At 39.2% G+C, this 25090-nt stretch overlaps 1 protein-coding gene across 3 annotated transcripts in view; it reads left to right on the forward strand.

Moving 5' to 3' along the window:
* Positions 1-5051, forward strand: part of LOC137144014 (uncharacterized) — a 35517-nt gene extending 30466 nt beyond the window's left edge. The window contains exons 6-9 of one of the 3 annotated variants that reach the window (XR_010917310.1): positions 1615-1721; positions 3070-3160; positions 4106-4177; positions 4822-5051. Coding sequence is in view for 2 of the 3 variants with exons in the window: in XM_067534105.1 (XP_067390206.1) it covers positions 1615-1721; positions 3070-3160; positions 4822-4938 (315 nt within the window). In the remaining variant the exon portion in view is untranslated. The remainder of the gene's footprint in view (positions 1-1614; positions 1722-3069; positions 3161-4105; positions 4178-4821) is intronic. The other 2 variants (XM_067534105.1, XM_067534117.1) reach the window with 2 other exon arrangements.
* The last annotated feature ends 20039 nt before the right edge of the window (positions 5052-25090 follow it).

The following is a 25090-nucleotide window of genomic DNA, read 5'->3' on the forward strand; positions in this document are numbered from 1 at the left end:
TGATAAATTCTAACAAAATTCAGAGTTCTACATTTTTATTCTCCCCACTTCTGTTGCCACAGAGTTCCTTTGCATGGGGAATGTCTCTTTCCCATATCTATCAGTACAGTGTACATCTGCTTAAATAATCCAAATGCAGATATTTTCTTTGTGCGGATAAGTTCTGATCAAACAAAAAGGAAGGACCATTTGAACTGCAATATACCCCAGTTAGTAGAGGAAAGACAGATCACTTTCCCTCCTAGTATCAAAAGGTTTTAAAGCAGTTCAAAAAGTGAATAAGAAGTTGTAGTGCTTTCCTAAACAAGAGAATAGTGGCAAAAATGTTTTCTCCTCTATACAAACACTTCATTTTCCTGTGAGAAGATCAAAAAAAACCCCAAAAAACAAAAACAAATCCCTGAGCCTCGTGTTAATTACCTGAGCAAAGATTGTGGGATAGCCAACCTACTAGATTAGTGTGTGGTATCATCCCACCACAATAACTAATTTACTCTCAATTACATTAGGTACCCTGGCTGCCCATTTTCTGCATTATCAGTCCCTGCATCATCATAAGCCTCTGCATCATCCTGTTTGTCTGTTTACCATGATAACGTCACTCCTATAAGTAACATTTTCATGGTGACAGTGGTGCAGTGTTGAACTTTAGATTGCGTAAGTCCAGTATCAGTTTAGCTGTAGGCAGCTAAGGAGGTGCCAGAGGTTAGGCAAATTCACTAAGTTGATTTCTAATTGGTAAGGACACTTCGAATCTGTAATAACTTTAAGAAATCTCGGTGCACAAGTAACAGATGGATTGACAAAATTCCAAAAGAGAGAATTCTACTTATTTTTCCATCAGAGATTTAAGATTTATTTCTCTGGGTTAGGACAGTCCTCCAACTTCCTGTTAGTTTTGATGAGCCTCCAAATTCCCCTGTTATCATCAACTGCCCTGTGACTCCATTTTCTGTTACCATTGTTCTGTCTGTGGAAGACTGAACAGGACACTGATGTTCAAGAGCTCCTGTACTGACTGGAGAAGTACTTGTTTAGTGATAAGAGGCACTCTCTCTCTCTTTGCAGTCCTCCCTCTGGGGGTTGAGCACCTTGCATCTCCAGTACTCCCAGTATGTGGAATGAGATTACAATAATCAAATTTGGGTCTTCATGGACAGTCTGAGCCCTAATTACTAAACAACCAGTTCAGCCTTTAAATTGCAATTTAATAGCCTCATAAAAAGCTCTTACTGGATTAAATACTTCACTGAAATGAATAAACATTCATGATAAAGTACAGATAACTAAAATGCAATAGTAATTTCTTAAATCTTCTATTGTGGCATTCAGTGATCAAGATCAAAAGTACAAGTAGATGTAACATATTTTTATTTAATATACATAATGAATTAAGTACTGTAATTACTGAGGAAATAAAGCTTTAACACTCTTCACTGAGTTCATTTTTATGTTACTTAATACAAATTGTATGAATTGTGTATCCCTTTTTATGATTTGTAGAAGATGTTGGCAACAGGTACTGTGTTCTATGGATAGACTAAATGTCTGTTAGAAAGCTTTGTATCTTCTTATAAGTTAACTTTTACCTATGTACAATTATTTCTCCTTCAGGTGCTTTGTTCAGACATCTGTACTCAGGCTTCACTCCTTCAAAATGCTGATGTTGTTGTAATGAATAATGTCTTTGAATATTTTCTTGACAGACTGGAACAGGCCAGGTAAGCTATGTGTCCAAACAAGTAATCAGTTTTTCTGCCAGTGTATTTAACCTCACAAGTTATAAAAATCCTTTATGTTGTGCTTTTTGAAGTCACACACATAATTTATATTAGAAAAATGTATTTTAAAATGCCTGTACTTGATTTAGTCAGATTTAGCAGCTAAAATTTAAGGGCAGTCATTAGTTTTGAAATATACTAAAAACTTTTTCTCTTAGTTCTACCAAAACTTTTCTCAGAACATTTGCACTAATCTGTTAAAATAGTGTACTATCTTTATAGGAAATAATTAAATGATCTTGAATAGCTTTAACAACATACATATTGAAATCTGTAACAAAATATCAGGAGGGTCCTTCATCAAATCTATGGACGACAAAAAGGCCTATATTTTACACTGTGCATTACAGTTTCTAATGATATTTCAAACATGAAGTCCGCAAGGGCAAGCTATAAAGGACAAAGGCATAAGATTATACCTGTGTTCTTTGAGACACAGTTATGCCTTTATCTGCCTTCTTAAGAATGAAATATTATTGGCTTAATGTTGCAGAACAAGCATAGGTTTGCAGAGTGGTGGAAACTATTCTTCTTAGTCGGTATTACTGTGGTATGTGAAATGATCTGACTTGTAAAATCAGGAAAAAGTAATGCTGGAGGATATATCGAGAATACTTTGATAATGTTCATATACCGCAAAGTATTTGGTCACCACTGCAGCCTAATGATATGAAGAGAAACTTGTGACTGTAGTGAATAAAAATGTGAGTGAGGACTAGCCTTTATCTTCTAGAGACCCGAGTTCAAATTCTGGTTTAATTATGTTGTCTCGTGTTTCATCCTAGTTTAGCGTGGATATTTGTTGACCCTCACAAAAGAACAATAGACATTACTGGCAGCCTCTCAGGCTCCAGATTGGAACAAGAAAGATGCTGAATGTCATGGGTAAAATACATTGACGAGATCAGTGAGGAAGATTTCATAATCTCTTCCCCCACAACTAGCCACTCACAGAACTATTCATTCTTCCCTTTTATAAACACCCACTACATTTAAAAAAGGAAAAGAGATGACATATTTAAAAAATAAAACTCTAGAGCCATGTAATCCCTCTGATCTGCATGTGCATCTCCCATTGGTGCTAGTGACTGGTCCACACACAGAGACCTACAGTAAGATACAGTGACTTAAACTAAAGCACAAATAGCAAATTTTTAGATTCAATCTACTTCTGGTGACTAAATTATCAAAGTGTTAACTTAATTTTGTATTGAATGTGTTTCTTTCTCAAAAAACTGGTATCTTGTGATCTTTAAATACTATATTTGGATTTTAAAATGTGTTTCAGAGCCTGGGAATTTATCAGTCATAATGTAAGAAAGAAAGGGTCATTATTAGTGACAGTCCCAAGCCTTGAAGAATCTATCTCAAACCTACAGGTCTGTGGTTCTTTTTCAAATAGTTTTAGCTGACAAATTTTATTTTATTCTTTGGGAAAGTGCTGTTATAGTGAGTCAATGTGCACTCTAATAGTTACTATTCAGACTGCACAGTGTTACAGAGAGGGCAGAATAGTCAAATGTTTAGAGCAGAGAACTGGGAATCAGGACCCTGGGATCTGTTCCCAGCTATGCCACCAATTTGCATGACCTCGGAAAAGTTACTTCAATCGCTCTGTGTCTTTGTTTCCCCAACTGTAAAATTGGGATACTGTTTATCTGCCCCAGAGGGCTGTTGTGATGCTTAATTCACACCAGCCCTTAATTCTGAGGATCTCCAAGTATTATACTATTATTCAAGCCTATGCTGTGTCTGTTTGTCTTGAGTTGCATAACATGCTTCCATCAATTTGGTACTGGGAACATGGGTGGAAATATAAAACCATGTATACAATTTATCAGCAAGTGTTAATCCAAAGAGACTCCCATTCCAGATGAAAACTCAGTATGTTTTCGACAGTCAGACCCAAACTTGAGTAAACAGATAAGCCTTCCTTCATTCCTTGAAAGAGGACAAACTCTGCTCTGTCAGACCAATGTGGGAAACAAACTCAATAGCAGAGAGTCCTCCACTGAGAATGCCCTGTCTCCACATTCCAGACATTGAAATCTAGGGACAGTTACATAAAATGCCCCGGTTTATAACTTCTGTCATGAAGGCACATAGGGAGAGAGGTGGTGTCCAAGTAATCAGGTCTCCACCACATGGAGTTCTTGAATCAGTAACAACACCTTGAATTTCAGTCAGACAAATAGAACACCAGCACAATCTTGAGATAATATCATAGTAGGAATTCAAAAACTCTGTTCTACTGTTGATCACGCTGTGTGCTCAGTAACCACCACAGGTGCTAACCTCCACTCCATGCATTTAATCTATCACAGGTCATCTCTATACAAAGATAACCTGTGAATACAGTGCATAGAGAGAGGGGAAGTGTAATAGACATATCAAAGGTAGGAAACAAATGATAATCATAACATCCCATTAGGCTATTAATAAGTGGATCACTGTCTGTACAATATTATGCTTTAGAGAAATCTCAATCACCAGTTAAGTCAGTAGGTGGGCCAATGAAATAGGTTCTCAACCCCAGTAGCAGCAAAGTTGCACATTGACTTCCTCCTGGAGAAGGTAATGGTAAAACAACAGCAGTGGTGTAATTTTCAATCCTAATCCAAAAGCCAGATAGAGTATATATAGAACATTGTATAATCCTATGGTTCTCCCAATGCTACAGCCATCTACTATATTATCATTTCTATAACCTATTAAAAATACGCCTTCTGGTTAGGAGATGTGAGGTTTATACAAATGCGTACAGAAATATGCTATCAATATAATCTGAAATATGTTATCTATATAGCACAGGGAGCCCTCTTTTGAGCTGACTGAGTTACTTTTAAGAAGTTATCCTTACTCTTTCCTATTTAGATAAAATGATGCTTCCAGAAATAAGTTTAACTTATCAATGGTGAATAAGATGTAATGGCTCAACTAGCTTTTTCTCTTCTTGCTGATGTCTGCAACCCTTGGAACATAAATTGAGTTGGTTTCTCAAAACTGTGTTAATTTACCTATCTGTTTTTAATTGTTTCAGACGGATATACTGCTCAGCCAGTGGGTAGAAGAGATGAAGTTGGACTATGATGTGTACATGGAAAAGGACATTGATAGAGAAGCACTTGAACAAATTCATTTGTACAAGATTCTCTAGCATACAGACTGATTTACTGATAACAGTATAAAATCATTGACTTCAATGGGAGTTGTGTGAAAGGACTGTAGGATTGAGCCTGATTTCTAAAATAAATCATCTGAAAAATCTTATGATTTAGTTTTAGAAATTACACATATTCTCACTAATGAAACGGGCTTTTGAGAACATATTTAGAGACGTCAAATTTTTTGCATTAAAGTTCTCTGAATTTCAGAACAGTACAATAAATTTTAGCCACTAGGTAACTCTGTGGCTTCGTTCTGCTTGGAGTGTTTTGAAAGAAGGCAGTCTACTAACACCAGAAATATCCATCTTGTGCATCTTGTGCGCTATTAATGGCTGTGAACTTCCCAAAATTTAATATAATTTTTTTAAATGAAAGAATAGTGACCCACTATTAAATGTGAATGGTATTCATATATTGAACACAGCTTTATTTAAAAGCTTGGAATATATTATGTTGGGTTTTTAGTACTGACAAACTTACAATATTGCTCTTACTATTCTGCCTATGGGAATTCTGATTTTTTTGTAAGGTCTGCACATTAGCTACAGAACCTATAGGTATTGGTGTAGAAAGGATCACTGTACCAGTTTAGAGTAGCATTGTGACAGTGGTGATCTTCCCCTTCTAGTCGATGTTCCCTCTAGTTGGCTGTTGATGTAAGATACATAGGGATAAATAATAATCATTCAGAAGTTTTGAGCTAAATATAGGAGAATGAAAATCTGCTCCACTTCCTTAATTTTGAATGATGATTGTAAGGGGTTAAGAAACTGAAAATTCTGAGCAGGAGTTATGGCTAGCGTAATCTTTGTGGTGGAGTAAAACATTGGCAATACACAATAACAGAACTGTCCCTAATGCCCTTCAAAAAAAATAAAAAATGAAAAGACCCACACATAGTTGGGATTGGACTAGATGATCTCCTAAGGTCCCTTCCAACCCTAATATTCTATGATTCTACATCCACACCCACACACCCAATCTTATATTTAGATTTTCTGTTCCAACTATATAAAACCTTTAGTTTGTTGAAAAGTTTTCAGCCTTAGACAACACTGACAATATGTTTTGCATTTAACTGCAGGAATTTTTGACTAAGCGCAGTGCCAATTTGAAGCAATGTTACTGTATGTCTAGAAGTTTTCTGCACAAGTTAATTCCTATTCAAGTGGCAAAACATTATACTGGATACACTTTTTATTCTTCAAACATTTACAGAGCAGCAAAGTATACCTGTAAAATGTTGTAATAATATACATGGAGGAAAAAAGGAGTAACAGCTACTTGCGGCTTTAGTAGCAAACTAAGGGTATGTCTGCACCCGCCGTCAGATCAACTTATCTGGATCGACTGAGCGGTCAGTGTAGACCCGCCCAAAAAATCAGGAAGTCGACGTACTAAATTACCTCCTCAAGTGGTGTAGCATTGTGTCGACAGGAACGCAGTTGCTGTCGACACAGTGCAGTGACGACACCGCGCAGAACAGAAGTACAGCAGTCGACGGGAGTTATGCAGGCTACTTTGCGTAGCTTGCGTAACTCCCGTCAACTGCTGCCAAATCGCCAGGTAAGTGTAGACCAAGTCTAAATAAATGGATCTTATTATGTGCGTAGAGCTTTATTTTTGTGGCCAAGAATCCAATCTTTTGTCACTTTCTTTTGTTTTGGGGGGTTGTAAATTGACTTACGTTGAGCCTGTACTCTGAAACTCTGGTGGATGCATTTTTCATAAATTATAAAATGAATGAAAATGAAAACTTTTGGTTAAAAAGTTTATTTTTATTTTTATTTATCTAGAATCATTGAACCCCTGAATATTGTGTTCCTGCCTGTACTGATGAACTAGGAAGAGTTTCCCTGTGAGACTAAGACACAGGCAAGATGTTGGCAGTGTGAGGCTGTGATTTGACGATGAATGGGAGAGGTCATGAAACAAGAAAAGAAATCTAATGTGTATTTCAGAATGAGGAAATGCACTGCAACCATAATAATTAGCTCAGAAAGGTATGGCAGAAGCTGTAGTAAGAAGTGAGAGCTTAAGGCCTGTAAAATAGGCTAAGGCCTAAATGGAAAAAGCCGAGTGAACAGAAGTATAAGGGGTCACTCAAGTTAACTGAGACTGGTATAGGAAAGTGCTGATTCTGCAAGGTTGTAAGACTGCCAAAATATTACTAAAATATGTAGTAGGTATGAGGTACCAAGATACTAACTCTCTGAAATGATACTTTTATGGGTAGAAATGATACATCGGGTGGAGGTGCCCAAATCAGCCAATCAACGGAAAAAGGTGGTATTAGACTACGTCAGGAGGGTGGCAACTACCTACGTGAAAGGGGGCAGACCGAAAGTGTATGTAACAGTGTATAAAAGAGGGTGTCAGAGGGAATACCGGTGTCCGGTCTAGGGGATAACGGAAAGTCCCGCCGTTTGGCCGAGACCATTGTAACGCCGCCAATATGAAACTGACCCAGAGATACTCTGTAAGTCATTTCTCATTGTGCCGCACGCAATAAACCCGGCTTGGGCGCCTTCGTTACTCAGCTAATCTGTGGTCATGTCAACTCATTCGATCGTGAGAGCCATCTCAGTTTCCTGCGCAGAGCTGGGACAGCATCTACACAGGGACACACGCACGCAGCCTACACTGATAAACATCGGTAACCAACACACCGAATTCCAAATGTACAATTAGGGCTCCTATCAATGGGGAAAAAGTGGTATAACTTGGTCACAGAAGGTTACTTTAGTAACAAATACCACCTTATGAGCAGAAAATAATTCCCCACCCTGGTATGTTGCTCATGTTTCAGAGGTACTGCAAGGATCAGTCACTTCCCAGTTTCACTACTACTTGGTTATCTCCATGTGACTGATCTGGTTTATAATTTTTCAGTTTGTTTTGGTAGTAACTATAAGAGGTGCCAGCTTTCACCACTGTCCCTTCCTTCCTGCTTCTCATTGACTCCCCAAATGCTTTGGCTTTTATGTTGCTGTTGGGTAAAAATGTCAGTAGAGATAGGCTGGAGCAAATCATATTTGATGACATCTGGACCCTCTGATACTGGAAATATTACCCATACATCTGGAGCTCATATACAGTCAAAGCTATTACAAGGAGGCTCCCATTGTCTTTTTCAGAAATAAGGCTAAGTTCAGAGGCAAGTCCAGGCTAGTGTGACTTACATTTTCACTTGGCACCCTAGCAGGCATGTGACATTTGGACACCCTTAGACTGACTGACATAAACTCACACTCTCACTTACCTAAATGGAACTTACGTGCCTTCTGACACCTCACCTGTTAATTTGGCCCACAGAATTTGTGCCTCCCCAAAGGGAGCGTGAGTTGGTGTAATTAATATGTTGAGAGCTGGAAGAGAGGAACATAGCAAGAAAAGCAACTGTGTATGTAAGAAGGTGTAAGTTAAAGTAGACCACTCTCTCCTTTGATTTTAATAATCTTCTGGGTCTTAAATGCGTAAGTTTCACAAGTTTTGACTCCTCTACATTTACAGTGGATGTAAGGGAGCCTGAGTGCAAAGGGGAGAGGGAGTGTTACACCACTTTGCACATTCAAAAATCTGAAAGATCAATTAAAATTCTGCAGTTTTTTCAAAATATCAAATTAGGGAAGGAGTGTCCAGGAGGTAGGGTTCTGTTCTCAGCTGTCCCTCTGACACACTGTGTGGCTTTGGGTAAGTCATTGAATTTTTCTCATCCCTCTCAGAAAATGGGAATAACACCTACTTTGTAGAGGGGATTGGAAGCTGAATTCATTGTCTATTAATTGCTTTGAGATCCTTGGATGAAAATGGAAGTGCAAAGCCAAGCTGGTCTTTGTGGATCTATAAAGTCTACAGTTGCAGGGCCTGCATAATTTGGGGGGGACCTAAAAATGGAGAAGACCTCAGAACTTTTTTTTAAGGGAATTTTCTAATCTTTTTCCTTGCAAAGCTAGTCTGAAAATAGAACTTGTGTAAACTGTTCAGTAGTGCTGAAAGCTTGATTTTTATCCTAATGTCACACACTATCACAGTCCCCTCACAGCACCAAGGCTGATCACTGGGATCTGGAAAAAACATATCTATAGGTCTCTGGGTTTTTCTGAAAATCTCAGATCAGTTTCTTGTTTTTATGGGCAGTACTCCCCAGTCTACCACTGGTGGCATTGTGGCTGTTGCAAGCTCCCTTCCAGATAGCTACCTGTGGCTGAACCAGCTCCTTTGCAAAACAGCCAGCATTGCCTCTGGCCACAAAGAGGGACAGCGCTGTAAGTGAGAAACAGCAGGTGTGAGGGACTGACCCAAGCTCTGACAATGATACTCTTGTTGTTTTGATCAAGTTGCAAAGTCCAAAATTTTCAAACTTTAGATGCCTAATGTTAGGCACCTAAATACAAATGTGCTGAGCAGCTGCAGTTTACCAAGTACCTCTGAAATCAGTCTACTTTTATTGAAATGCCAGTATAGGGATATAAGGGCCTGACTTTATATGGATAAGGTGGGTGAGGTGGTATCTTTTATTGGACCAAGTTAGTGGAAGATGCAAGCTTTCGAGTTACACAAAACTCTTCAGGTGTAGCTTGAAAGCTTGTCTCTCTTACCGACAGAAGTTGGACCAATAAAAGATATTACCTGAACCACCTTGTGTCTCTGATATTCTGGGACCAACATGGCTACAATATCACTGCAAATAATTTTATACATACAATTTTCGCTTCTGCAGAACATAGCTATTTGAAACTTAAACTGATCAAGAACTACCTGAGGTCTTCAGTGAGTCAAGGATGTCTCTCCAATCTGCAGTGGTTTTGGTAAAACCTGAACTGTCAAGCCTCTAGTATGACAGATGAGTTTGTATGAAAAAAAATACAACCCTGCAAATGTTAGTTACAGTTTGAAGCAATATTTGTCTTTAAAAATAAAAATAATCGGGCTTAGGCAGACACCTGATGGAGAGTTCATAAAGGATGAAGATAAGAACAGTCATACTGCATCAGACCAATGGTACATCTAGCCCAGTAGCTTGTCTTCCAATGCCAGATGCTTCAGAAAGAATTAACAGAACAGGGCAATCTTCGAGTGATCCATCCCCTGTCATCCACTCCCAGCTTCTGGCAGTCAGAAGCTAGGGACACCCATAACATGGGGTTGCATCCTTGATCATCTTGACCTATCCCCCATGAATTTATCTAATTCTTTTTTTAAACCAGTTAATAGTTTTGACCTTCACAACATTCCTTGTCAACAGGTTCCATAGGTTGACTGTGTGTTGTTACAGTGGGGGCTAGTGAGGCCTGCTTAGGAGGGTTTGGGGTCTTGAGAGAGTGGGATAAAGCAACGGCTGCCTATTCATCCCTCATTTCTATGCTTTTGCCCACCTTTCCTCCGTCTCCTCTCTTTTTTTTCTTTTCTCTCTAGTTCTATCTCCCATTCTCTGCTACACACAATCTTTCTTATCTCATGTTTTTTTCAATCCTTTGTCTCTCCCTGCCCTCACTATCTTGCCACAATCTGGTGTTTGCCTATGGTGCAATAGGAGGAGAGTAGAAGCACAGACACCAGTCCTCATTCTGGGTCATAGCCACCTGCCTGCGATGTTGGTGCAGCTAATTTGCCTGTAGACTCAACAGCCACAGAAGTACCGGGAGGCATAGTGCATGGCAGGAGGTTTAGCTTGGCAGGGATGCTAACTGGGAGGCTTCATGGAGAGTAAGGAAGCAACATTATTGTGTGACAGACCTGAAGCGGTCTCTGAGGTGTGTTTGTGTCTACCCTCCCTGCTTGGAGTTTTACAGGTTGGCTGCCGAGTGGCTCATTGAGGTGGCTGCTGTTTCTCTAAAAGTGACAGGGCCAGGCCCTGAAAACGGGGATATTTGACATTCTGATGTGATTATCCCTTTATATGAAAATACTGAGATAGTTATTCATTCACATTGATGCAATATGAGATGTGAGTATGGTGAATGAGTGCCAGGTTTCTTCTTCAGTGAAAGGAGGCTGGAACAGGACTCAGTCTTATTTTTATTATTTATAGGGATGTGGTCGGGATGGTACAAAAAAGGCTAAAGGATTGGCCCTCTTGCAAAGCTACTAACATTTGGGGACAGAGACAGTGTTTCCCTGTGTGCGTGAATGATGCCTAGCACAATGTGGCTGTTACTGGGATACAATAACAACAGAGAATGTAGCCCCTAACATTAGCTGGGGAATTTCTAAGTAGTAATGTAGGATGAAAGAAGTCACAGAAATATTTTTAAAGGTTTCTTTAAAAGACTTCTCACTGATGAATCCAAAGAAATGGGTAGAATCAACTCAATCTAAATCTCTTCAATCATAAATAAGAGAAGATATTCCAAAGAACATCAGGCAAAACTTTTAAATCCATAGTGGGACTGACTTTTTTTTTTTTTAATGACCATGCAACATAGGCAATGCAATCATTAGTTTCCAATTTTTAACGAGGACTCCCATAGCATTCTCCCCGTAGGTGTTATGAACCCTTTGTGCTAGGAGTGCTATATTTGAAGAAATAAATTTCGATAAACATAGCTGAGAAAGGGGCAACATTACTTGCCCAAGAAACTTATATTAATGTAGTTGCTGGAAATGTTTATACCTCAGTTTTGAAAAAAAATATACCCAGTATATTGAGAGTAGAGCACAAGGTTCAACTTTTTAATGGATTATAAGACCAGAAGGACCACTGTGATCATCTCTCTCTTCTGTCATTTGAAGGAGAGGAGGAGGGACAAGGTGTGCTCCCTCCCTTATTAAAATGTTTTGTAAATTCCTGCCATCCAGTGTAGTCTAGATGCATTTCAGAGGCAAAATATTTGCTCCTTAGAAGCATTTAAATGACCCTCAGGGAAGTTCTCTCTGACGGGGTGACTTACTGTTGTCCTCCTCTTTCCTGCCCCCAACCTTCGTACTGCTGTTAGAGTTATGGAAATCTCTGCAACATTATTCCTTCCACGTAGTGCTGAAATGATTAACAAAGGACATAGGAGCACCTTGCAGCTCATCCCTGCACTATTGCATGCCTGATTTACACACTACTATGATTACCCCAAAACTTCTTTTTAAAAAAAAAGACCCTAAAATCATGTAAAAAATCTAGTAGCGCCACATACATTCTGTGCACCCCAGCACCACATCTGTAGCTGTGGGGGCTCTTTGCCTCCCCCCAATCTTGCAGGCCTGGGGAGGAGAGGACAGCTCCAGGGAGAGAGAGAGACTCTCTCTCTCTCTCTCTCTCTCCCCTGCTAGCCCGCAGTTTTGTGTGAGCCCTCTTGTCCCCTTCCCCAGGAAGGAGCAGAGAGGAGCTGACCAATTTTTCAGAAAAGAAAAGGAGGAGGAAGCACAGTGGTCCTGAGCTCTTTCTGTGCTTCCTCCTTCTTCCCCTTCTGTGACAGTGATATCGGTGATTCCCTCTTCCCCACAAATCTCTGTGGGAAGAGCAGAGTTCTGAGTGGCCATTCTTCCTCAGCAGGCAGAGGAGTGGAGGAAAAGCAGCCAACCTAAACCGCTGGGCAGGGCTGAAAGTAGTATGAACGCTGGAGCTTCTCAGGTCCACAGGAGACCTTCTCCAACAGGGGCCAAAATAGAGTTACTTATGAGAGTTTGCAACCATGTATTACCATAGCCCCTAATGACCCCAACAAAGATCAGATCCCAATTGTGCTGGGTGTTGTACATTACCTAACAAGAGACTGTATCCTGAAGAGTTTACTATCTAAAATGAAAAAGGTTGGGAGAAAGGAAGTATTAATATCCCTATCTGAGAGATGGGGAACTCAGGCACATGCAATTGTTGTGGTGGTGAAAGCAAATCAAGTAATTGTACACACCTGGCCTACTCTGTTAATTGGCACATGTACTTGTGGTAGATAGCAGACACATAAATTAAGCTTGCAATTTTGAGCATGGAATTGCACACCTAACTATTTTGAGAAACAATCCCCATTTAAAAAATGGCTTTAAGCAAAGTCTTAAGAAGCCAATTAGAACATAATGGGGTAAGGAACATTACTGAAGGCATCTTGGCAAAATGTTTAAGGCAAAAAAATTTGGACAGGAGCCTGTCGTCTAACTAGCTAGATAAAACATATGAGAACATTAGCAATGAAAAAAAAAAAAAGAATTTGGATGGAGCCACTAGAACAGTTCTTTACAGTGATACAAATGAGACAAGTCATGGGAAATGTTAGTAGGTTAAATGGGAAATCATAAGTAAATGTGAGGCTAAATGGCTTATATGTAAAATAAATATTTAAATACAGTCTTCCAAAACTCTACTTGGCCACAGATGTGGGGGTGAATAATAATTTTTTATGAGTGATTATTTTTTTCTTTATCATTATCCTGATGAAGATGTATGAGTAGATTGTGTGGATGGGATGTTGAATTTTCATGATAATTTTGCATAGTTTCAATGCATTTTGCGTATGCCAAGCACATATTAAAAACTTTCACAATGTGAGCAAAAGATCTTTTAATATTCCATGCTACATTTGTATAGTGGCATCATACCTGACAGAAGTGTGTGCCTATATCTGAAGCAGACTTCTAGTAGTGCCCCACACACATTTTTTCACTGTGACTCTAAATCAGTCATCTTGGTTAGGCTGGACCAATGACGAAATAGATCATTGTCAGAGACCATGTCAAGTCAGGGCAATAATCCAGTGACTGGCAGGTCATCATCAAAAGTCCCCAATGGACCTGGGCAACAACTGGTAAGTCATAGTGGAAACTCCAGGATTTTATCATCAGAACATTCATAAAGCATTTAAGTATCACACATGATGTTGCAATAATGTAATACTAATGTGCTTACTGGAATTAGTAATAGGCTTAAAAATTTTAAAAATGCCTTAGATAGATTATGACTGTCTCTTAATCTAACATCACAACATTGTCATCCATAAATGTTGAAATAGAATTAAGGTTCTCTGTAGAAAAAATACTTACAGCATATGTACAGCTTTTGGCTTTCAGTTGGGAAGAGGCTGGTCATGTAATACAGTACATGATTTTTCATATGATTCATTCTTTGGATCTTCTTGTTTGTCTTTCAGTGCCAAACAAATTGCTATTTAGGTCAGACTGCTGATTTGGTACTAATAAAAGCAGACATCAGTTGTCTATGGACTTCTCAGCTACATGTTCTTCAGAGTATAGGCTAGTACTGACATTTAGATGTAATGGTGTCACAGTAGCTTTCAAAAATGTTACCTGCACTATACTATGTGAGCACTTGTAGCCATAGTGTGAAAGCTCTCAGGCAGCATTGCACCACCAAACTGGGACAAAATGACCCCATCACAGAGAAACTGGGTCCAGTTTTTTATTTAACAAAGAGAAGATGACTCATTTGAAATTCTCTAATACTCTTCAAATAGATCTTTTCTTTACATGTACAGTAGGGGATGGGATCCCAATATGTCTATAAGATACATTCAGGTCTTTGAATAACACATTCCTTTTTTTCCTTTAGTCATCTTTTTTCTTTTCTTTTGGGGAATCATCTCCATGTAGTCAATTAAGTTTTACAACACCTGTTGATTTTGTCACTGAAAGGAACTTGATAATAGAAGGATATTGAAAATACATAATTTCCCTCCTCCCATGCATCTCATATGATTAGCTAATACAACTTGTTGACTTGAGAGTCACACTCGGAATTAACAGAAGTTTGTTACAGCATCCACATTTCATAATAACTGTACTTATGGCTCAGGTCTTGCAAATAACAGGGGAAGAGTGTTTATATTGCATCATTTAGTGGCGTGGAAAGGGATATTTTACTGGGACTTGTAAGTAAACAGTTCAGCCTGTACAGCCTTACAGTAACACAGATAATAGTTTTTACAGGATTACAATAGATGGGTTTGCACTATATCCAGATCTTTGGGAAGTGATTCTTCCCCATGGCCCAAACCCTGTGCACTACTGCAGGAGTGTAAAGGCACCAGGAAAGACCCATAGCTGGCCTGGTGAGAATTGCGCCAGTGCAGGCCTCATTGTGCAGGACTCTTCCTAAGCCCCAGCCCAGAGCTGTGCAGTCCTGCCAAGTGCAAGCCACCTCTCACTCATGCCTGCAACCTAGGCTAAGGGTATGACTACACTGCACACAAGGCATGTTTTTAACTAGGGTTAGCTAACCCATGTTAGCTGACTTAGGTTAAAATAGCAGTGAAGACACAAATGACTCTAGTTTTATCCTGTTTTTATCCTGTCAGCCAGCAGGGGAGCCTCGCGAAACAGCTGATCAGCAGATGGCATGGGAGCCTCACTGAACAGCTGATTGGCAGCTGGTAGGGGAGCCCCATGGAACAGCTGTTGGGGGGGGGTCCCTGTGGGCCATCAATCAATCAGCTGTTCCGTTGGGCTCCCTTGCCAGCCGCCAATCAGCTGCTGGGCAGCTGCCTTGGGGGGACTGGCCCCCAAACAGCTGATCAGCAGGGGAGGCTGTAGCAGGGATGGCCTCCAAACAGCTGATTGGGGGTCCCAGAGCTGCGGGTGCAGATCACTACATTGCAGATGGTGGTCGGTGGTAAGCTGCCTGGGGCGGATGCAGATCCACATTTGTGTATCTACACAGAGCTATAAACATGGGCCTAATGCCAATCCTGAGCATGCTCCCCTCAGGTCCTTCCTGACTCGCAGCTGCACTTTTTCCCCACGTTCTGTGGACTCCTTGGTCAGCCCTTGTTATCCCTAATGCACAGTAAGCCGATGGGTCTGTCATTCGAGGGTGCAGGGAATAAGGTCTTGCCTCCCCATACCTACTGCTGGTGCTCGGAGGAACCCTGTAAGGGAAAGCTGGTCTCAGTTCAACACCTTTCCCCCAGTATTAAGTGTGCAGTATGTTTTCAGAATTGATAGTTATGGCCACATGCAAGTTATAATTTGCATAAAATTCCACACATGACATGGAGCTGCACAAAACTTGTGTATGTGCCAGAGACGAGCAGTGCATTGCAGGGCCAATGCACACCCTGGGCTGGCCTGTGTATGCTGCACCTCCAGACCCTCAGTCATTGCTCAGGCAAAGCTTTAATCAAAGTCAATTTGCTATTGCAAGTTTTCCAAAGGGCCACTCAAAGTTTTGGTTGTAGGCTTGGGCTGAGAGTGCTTATGTCCTTTGTGTTTTTCACCACTTGTCTGATAAACAGAAGGGCACATCGGAAACTCTGCTCTCTGAGAGTGACAGCAGATTGGGGATGTGGTTATCTGCCTTCACTTATTACATTCTGATCAAAACACAGAGGCTGAGTGGGATGGGTATAAAGTAGGGAGGATGTGGTTTCCCAAAACAGTATCATAACAGTTTTCCCCCAATATGTTTATCACTGGAAATTAAAAACTTAAATTGTTAATCTAGTAATTAGAGTTTTTCTGGTGTGTTTAGTGTCTATGGGCCATTGACAATAGCTTCTAAGGCCTGGTCTTCATTAAAAAGTTATGTTGACCCAGCCATGTTGCTCAGGGGTATGAAAAATCCATACCCCTGAGGGATGTAGTTAAACTGACCTAACCCATGGTGTAGACAGCACTAGTCAAAGGAAGAGTTCTTCCATTGACCTAGCTACTGCCTCTGGGGAGGTGAATTAATTATAGCAACAAGAGAACCCCTCCCATCGCTGTAGTGAGTGTCTACACTGAAATGCTACAGCAGCAGCAGCATTTCTAATGAAGACCTAGCCTTAATTTCATTAGTAACCAGAGTAGCCAAATTCAGTAGTTTAATGAATGGTCGTTTAAACTGATACTAAATCAGAGGCCAAGCAGATCAGAAGCATTTTGGAAGTCACTCTTGCTTTCATTCCTGTTTGCATTTCTCTCATGAAAAGTTATAAATACCATAGTAATTTAAAAAAAAAAAAAAAAGTCTTGCATGGGACTAAGACATACGCAGCACACTTGAAATGGAGTCTATGAGCCAAAATGGTGTAGAAATTTGACTTTACGTTTTGTTCTTAATCTAAAATTGAAGGAGGGATAATTCTGTCTGTTGGATAGACGGCTATTGCTCCTAAAGGCTTCTATTCAACTGGTAAATACAGTGCCCTGTTCCATATTTTAAAAACATGACGTTAGAAGGAATGTTTAAGAGTATTTTCAAAATAGTTGAGCACCTGAATACTTTGTTTTAGATTGCATTGACACTGTTAATATTTGCTCTTTCACTAGATTAGACAGGCTGGATTAGCTGGGTGTAGCAGAACAGAGCACAGCAGCTGTGGTTCCCTGAATGTCTGCCCCAGTCCCAGCCCAGGCTAGTACAGTGATGTGGCTGCTCTAACTTGAACCAGATGGCTTCATTCCTCAAGGGGCCATATGCCAACTGGGAATAGCCAGAGTGTAGTATGTCCTCGCCATTCCCCTCCCTGCCCTCATAGGCCCTCTTCATCAGGAGCTGCACAGAGGGAAGTGAAGGACACAGGTTCACCCACTGGGGATCACCCACTGGGGATAAATCCCCAGCTGGGCATTTGTGGGTAGTTTCTGTTCCCTTTCCACCACAAGAGTAGTGAAAAGGGAACATAAAAGTGCAGAGAATCTGCCCTGACAAATTCAGGTTTTATTTTTATCTGTATCTGAACATTTGATGGATAATTTTTTATTACTGATGCTAATGACAAGTGACTATCACAGTTTACTAGAGCCAGATACGTACTTCAAACAGGCACTCTACAAGGTTCCTTTCGCAGAGCTATCACTGGACTTCAGTCCTATATGACAACAGCTCTGCTATTCTGCAAACATTTATTATAGGCATAAGGCTCAAGGTATCTTGAGAAATCTCATTGTAGAAAGCCCTAAACTCAATAGTGTGTATGTGCAGGATCAAGATCAGGTCCTACGTCAGTTTGAAACTCAGGTCAGATTCATCCCTCCATTCAACTTCTTATATTAGTTACACCAAGGATGGTTGGGCCCTAGGTTTCTACAAGTGAAAGCAGACAGGCTTATCCTGATGAATTGGTAGTAACTGCCATATCAAAATAGACCATGAGCTCTGATATCTTGTCTTTGGCAATCACCTGTTTCAGACAAAGGAATGGTTCAAACAAATGTGGAACATACCATTGATCCCCCATGTTTTGCGTGGTTAACTGTCCAATGCTATTCCAGGTTAAAAGAAATTCCTTCTTGACTCCAGCCATTGATCAACTTGTACTATGAAACATACCTTGAACTACTGTGCCACTCTAACCCTGACGTTTAACAAAATTTAAAATGCAACAATTGTCTAAAAAACTAACATCAAAGCAAATTTGAAAGAACTGCTGGAAAACTTTGATAACCACCCTGTTGATAAATAGTTTGGCTTAGGTATATGATTTTATTTTGTATCATTTTTATTATTTCCTCATGACAATTACATGAAAACAGGGTTATGGTTTAGAATCTAATCTTCTTCTGTGCATTCCTGACCTACAGTCATAATCTTCAATTTGACATCATAGTTAAATATGACATCATACTCATCTCCGCAGCAAACAGATTGACAATGCTCCTATTGTCATCGAGTGTTTTTAGCAATAAAAATAAAATTAAAAGAACTAGCCTTAGAAAATAAGATGTGGGCAAAAAATTAATTAAAAGTTTATGCCTACATTTAATTGATTTTAGGATTTCTAATGAAATTTTATGCCATTTTCGTTTAGCTATCACAATTGACACGTGTTTAATTTTATCATTACTGTACTCTTTCAAGTTTTTGTGTCAGGTTATAGAATCCATGTTGCACTAATTCTGGTTCCCTAATTGACTGTGGTTAAAGTAGGATGGAGTGACATAAGAGGATTTAAATCATTTGATTTTATTTTAAATAATTGATTTTAAATTAGATTGAGGCTGAGTTAAACTAATTTGAAAAATTATGCCATTGCAATTTTAAAATTTCTAATAAACTAAATTATGATTTTCTAAAATACCAGTAGAGAATTGATTCTAATCCTACAAACACTTAAGCAAATATGTAACTATACTCATATGATTCGTCCCAGTGGATGATTCATACCCTTAAAGTTAAGCATGTGCCATTAGTGTTTCAAGCATAAGGGGCTAAAATTGTGTTTTTATTAACAACTTTTCTCTTAGTGGCATAAAATCTTTGTCACCTCAAAACAAAATTGCTATAGTGTTAACAGTGAAAAGCTTTTAGAATTTAGACTTTTTCAATACATTAACAAAGTTATTGTGAATTTGTTATATACACGGGTCCACATTTTCAAAAATCAGAGCAGAGTATTAGACTCCTAGCCCCATATTTAGGCACTTAACAGTGGAATTGTTCAAAATTACCTGAGTCACTTAGGAGTCCAAGTCCCATTGATTACAAACTGTAAAAACTCTTACACAGGAGACAGGAGTACAGCAAGATCAGGGCCCCCACAATGGGGGCGGGGAGACACGAAAAGGGTACACTTTACCAGGGCCCGACCCAGGCGGCAACCCCCATTACCGCTATTATGGCGGGGGGCCCGTGTTAAAAGTCTGCACTGGGCCTGAAAAATTCTGCTTGGACCCTGAGCAAGATTGAAGCTTTTAATCTTTCTTGACTTGTGGAAGTTCAATAGATGGAAAGTGTCAGTTGCAAATACAGCTCAGGCTGTTTGCTTATCAATTTTTTGTTTGAGCTTGTGTTGTTCTCTCAGTAGGAATGATAATAGGGCCTTGGACTTGTCTTTTGCAGTACAGATAAGCATTTGTGTGTGAAACTTCTTAGTAGAAAAAATCTCCTTGCAAAATCTGAAATTCTACTAACAATTAAGGGAGGTAGCTCTTTACTTCTTACTGCTGCATTGGTCAGGAGGAAGGCAATGCGGAATTCTCCCTCCTCTTGTCCTCCACCCCTCAAAGGCAACTGTGCAGGTAGTAGATTTCCCGATCTTTCCCAGAGGAAGACAACAGCTAAAACTAGAGAGGGACAATGTGGAGAAAGAGAGATCACATGAGCTGGTGGGGTATTCTGTAGGTTTGGATAAGCATTAAACTTTGGACCTTTGAGATTCCCCAAGTACAATACTGAAATTGATTTGTACCATGCTTTTAGGTGTAGTTTGATCATGTTGAAACTCATTTGCAGCATGATTTTACATATTTGGCTATGTTAAAAAAAACCATTGAAAGTTCACAGAAAATGAAATTGAGTATTCAAAATTAATGGGAAATGAATTAGTGATTTTTTTCTGGTGCAGAATTTCACCAAAGAATTATTTGCCAGTGTTGATAAGCCCTGTAAGATTTGACATAAAGAAAGAATGGTTTCTGAGCCAAATGTCCTACAGTCTTTCATGAGGTGTTGTTGGCTAGTGTTTAAGGACTTGTCTACATACAATTTTTGTATCAACTATATAGCTGTATGGAAACAGATTTCTATACAGGAATAAGCTGTACTAATATAAAGCAACTTTACACCAGAATAATTTTATCAACATTAGGGGATTACACTCATTTAACAATATCTGTTTCTAAATTAAATTAGTACAAAATGTGTGTAGACCAGCTCTAAAAGATAGTTTAATCTTATTTGTGTTTAAACATAGTTATATTCCAATAGTGTGTTTAGTTTGTGATGTTAATGTAATGTACATGATTAGAAACATTTTCAGAAAGGGCTAAAACAACAAATAATATTTAATGACCACTGGATTTACCACAGTTGTATTTATTTCTTCCAACCTTTTTACCTCCTATCTCAATCTCTGGACAATTTACAATAATTAAAATGGACTCTACCAAACAGTTGTTTATAGAAATTCAAAAAAATCTATTCGAATTCTTAGAGTTCCATAAACTTCTCTAAGCCAGTCAGCAGATTTTACTCCAGATCAGGGATGAGGTACCTTGGCAGGACAATATGGATAGTTTAGATTGCTGCCCATGCTGCTGTACCTGTGCAAAACTGAAAATTTCAGGCTCTAGATCTGTCAGCACCTTTCACCACCATTAAATTCATGGAGAATTAAACTTTGGGGGAGAAAAAAATCAGTAGATTTTTTTTTTTTTAAAAAGCATCTCTCAAAATGACTGGCTATACCAATACATTGTTTTGTCACCAGAAAGCCTTTGCTAATCTCACAAAGCATCTGCTATGAATATTCTTCACCTCCCCCATTCCTGTGGCTGCCAGAAGCAGCTTATAAATGCTTAGTTGAACATTCTCAGCCAAATTTTGCTTGCAGTTAAACTAGTGGAAATCAGGAATAACTCCACTGATTTTGTTAGAATTATTGCAGATTTGCACAAATGTAAGTGAGAGACAAATTGGGTCCAATTCTGCCCCAGGTTGCACCCCCACAACCCAGATCAGTAGCAGAACTCCCACCGGTATCAATGGGAAGTGTGTGCCTGAGATGAGTCTGTCCATAGATTGCCAAATGAATTATTATAAACAGATTTGAATGACTATTTCTTTACAAAACAAACAAGTCAGCAGACTCCATTCTCCTGATGGCTTTATTCAGGAAATAAAATCAAGTTAATTATTATGAAACTACCCCCTCTTCCATACAAACACATAATTGCTTCCATCTTGCTGATTATTACCCTTTTCTTAATTGACAGAGTGAGGGGGAAAAAGACATATCTATATAGGGGCCAGATCCTCCTTTTGTATAAATTGACATAGCTCCATCAGAGTCAATAGAGCTGTGCTGCTTTACACCAGATGAGGCTCTGGCCCAATACAATTGTTACTTTCTTTTTAAAAACAAAACCCTTTGTGACTGTGTAACCCAAATTGCAACATAATTCAGCACTTTGTTTTATAAGTGAACTATGTGTCCTTTATGTAAATGAAAATGTTTTAAAGTCACATGATTTCCTTACTTGCAGTCCCAGTCCTCAGAGCAACTTTTTACTATACCAGTACCATAACAAATGCACAAACTATGCCAAAAGGAAAACATCACACACATGGAGATCTGCATGGGGCAATGAGAAACTGGAAGGCAATTGTTACCCAAAAAAGGTGAGCACTAACAGAAAATAAAAGGGGCTGAGTCATTGAGAGAGATATTATTTTCCTATCATTCAACAGACCAAGTTACACCTTCACATTAGACAGCATAAGTTAATAATGCCAAAGATACCAATAATTCACATATTAGTGAATGGTTTCCCTTCCAGTTCACCTAAGATGAAAATGAGTAATAATATATGTGTAGGCTTAAATATAATAAATATATTTTAAAATAAAACATTTGAAAATCAGTTCTCCCTTTATTCATCTCCTGAGAACTGAATTCAGGTATTTCCCCTCCTATAGCTGATAACAGCGCTAATACCTAAAGCAGAGTAAGTACTATTGGGACTCAGAGCTGCCTTCACAGATAGGTGCTAGTCATGAGTTCAGCTGGAAATAAGGAACCCTGAAGTTAGATGCCAACAGCTATGTAGGGATTTTTTGTTTCACTCTTTGCATAATAGACAGAGCCTGATGACTGAAGTCTCTAAATTAATTATCTTGAGGTCAGCTTTTCTGATTTGTCCTAAAGTTTTTCCCCAGCATTGTTGTCTATATACTATCCAGAATGTCTAATTTTTAGTTTGAGGCTTTCATATTTCTGGACATAAGACTCAATCTTGCTGCCATTGAACACAGTGGCAGAACTACCACTGACAAAGCCTGATGAAGCTTACACCCACCAAAGCAGTCCACTGTCAATATGTTAATGATAGCACATCTTAAAAAATAGATTTTTCTGAAGGAATCTAGCTTCTCTGTTGGCATATTGCTCGTTAGGGGCCACTCTTCCAGCAGTCCTCATGCATGCCTTGCTCAAACAAAACTCTCACTGACTTCAGTGGGAGTCTTTTTGAGTAACATCTGAGTAAGGAGTGCTTAATAGGACGTAGTTCAGCAGTCATCATCATGGAAGATCCCAAAGGGATGTGGTCTCCTTGTAGGTTGAATGCCACCCATATTGATCTCTGGCTAAGTTCTTAAGGTGATCTGGCTGTATATTCAGTTTATGTCCATCATTGACAATCTTATCACACCACCACAGTTTACAGTGCCCACATGATGGCATGCACACTTCAGAATTCATTGCTCTTCCTTTCAAATAATAAGTCCATACCAAGAAAGATGCCAAAACTGAACCAGAGCTGATGTAGGGAGTTGTTGGCTTCAGCTTCAGATATCCTCATTTCTGATCTCATCCTGCGCCTTGATATGAAGCAACTGATGAAAATGACAAGAATCCAAAACATCAAGTGTTCTTCAGCCTTCCTCAGTGCCCATGTTTCACTGCTGTACAATACAGCTGGTATAATCATGGTTTTCTAGATCCTCAACTTCACAGCAAACTTGATGTCACAACATCCCCTGAGAGACTGTGGAAGGGCCCAAGACATGGCAGCAGCTGCTGCTATACAAGTGTCCACATCTTTCAAGCATACTACAACTCTGCCCAAATATTTGACTTTTGTCATCTGCTTGATGTCCCACCAGGACTGGTTAATACTGAGCTGGTAGTAATCTGGAGCTGGGGGCTGTTTGTTGGTAATGGCTACGGGCTTTGTTTTATCCAGATTAATAACCAGACTGATGTGACCAGATTGGCCATCCTCTGCAGCAATTCACCAAACTGAGCCAACAAGACAATGCCATCAGCATAGTCGAGATCTCAAAGCAGAATTGTATTCACCTCAGCACAACCAACAGTGCCTCCTCTAGTTTCCCCATCAACCAGTCGCTGCCAACATTGACTAATGATAGTGACAAAACACAGCTTTGCCAAACTCCTGCCATACCATGTATCTCCCATTGACTCAAACACAACTTTCAATTCCATTACAGAGCTCTTCTGTCATTTATGCTATATCAGGGATGCCAAGTCACCTCATCAGATTCCACAAACTTGCTTAATGCACTGAATCAACAGCCTAATGAAGTCTATAAACAGGGCTATGCATGAATTATTAAATTCAGCCATCTTCTCAAAAAGCTGTCTCAAGGTAAAGATCTGGTCCATAGGGGAATGACCAGGTCTAAAGCCAGACTGAGTGTCCCAGTCTTTGCTACAAAGTACATTGTTGATTTTTGACATTAACATGGAAGTGAAGGCTTTCCCTAGAACCAACAACAGTGTAATAACTCTACAGTTGCTGCATTCGGCCTTATCATCCATTTTGAATATAGGCAAAATAACAACCTACTTCCAATTATCAAAGATTAGATGGTGTGCCAGATCTGGATGAACCTATGCAGACATTACTTGTGTCTTCCAAGACTTCATCTTATGGATTGCGATTTGGATTTCTTCTTGGTTTTGATGGAAGTTGAATTTCATCAATACAAATAATTAAAGATAATAATTGAAAAATTACAGATTGTCAGCAAAACAAAGGCCTTGTTAGAGCAGTAGTCACAAATATCTTCTCTGTCTATCGCACTTGCAAATTCTTCACACACACACCTTGTATGGAGTATTAATAAGTATTGTGGAATTCAAAAACAGCATTTCTGTTGAACTAACCCTAAAATTCCACAATCTATTCATCTCACACACAATTCAACAGGACAGAATTTAACATCTATAGTTTACCTTCCCCCTCCACACACACCCACTGAAACCTCTTGAATGCTGCTTCTATCTGCCTGCAACCCTTATTTAAAACCCTAAATCGTCATCACCTAAGAAGGTGACTAAATATTTAAGAAACACACATGGAGTAACACTCATCCACTCTGCAACCATTCAGGTAGCAAGCACAATGAAAAAGACTAGTAACTACAAATTCGGAAATCCAAAAAGTGACCAATAGTTGAAGACAGGAGCATAGACACTGTGAGCTTGGCCACTGTAGAAAGAATTGTATACTGTAACAGAAACACCCAAGAAAAATTCTTAGAGATATGGGATGTTTTTCCGGAAGTATCTGAATTATCCTATTAAATGCCCGGGCACCCTTCACCTACCCCTCCTTTCTACTCATTTCCTTTCCTCCCCATCACAATCCCCCTCCTCTGAATTATGCTTATATTCTTTATCTTTTAAATATTTTTTTAACTATCTGGATTTTTGTAAAGAAGTTTGTTGTAAATTTTGTAATATAAATAATTGATTTATATTTTAACCATTCATATTATATATAATTAAATGTTTCAAGTTTAGCTAA

This window comes from Emydura macquarii, unplaced genomic scaffold (genome assembly GCF_026122565.2).
Source record: "Emydura macquarii macquarii isolate MOO-44397 ecotype Brisbane River unplaced genomic scaffold, CSIRO-AGI_Emac_v2 contig_374, whole genome shotgun sequence".
In the NCBI taxonomy this organism is placed as follows: Eukaryota; Metazoa; Chordata; order Testudines; family Chelidae; genus Emydura; species Emydura macquarii.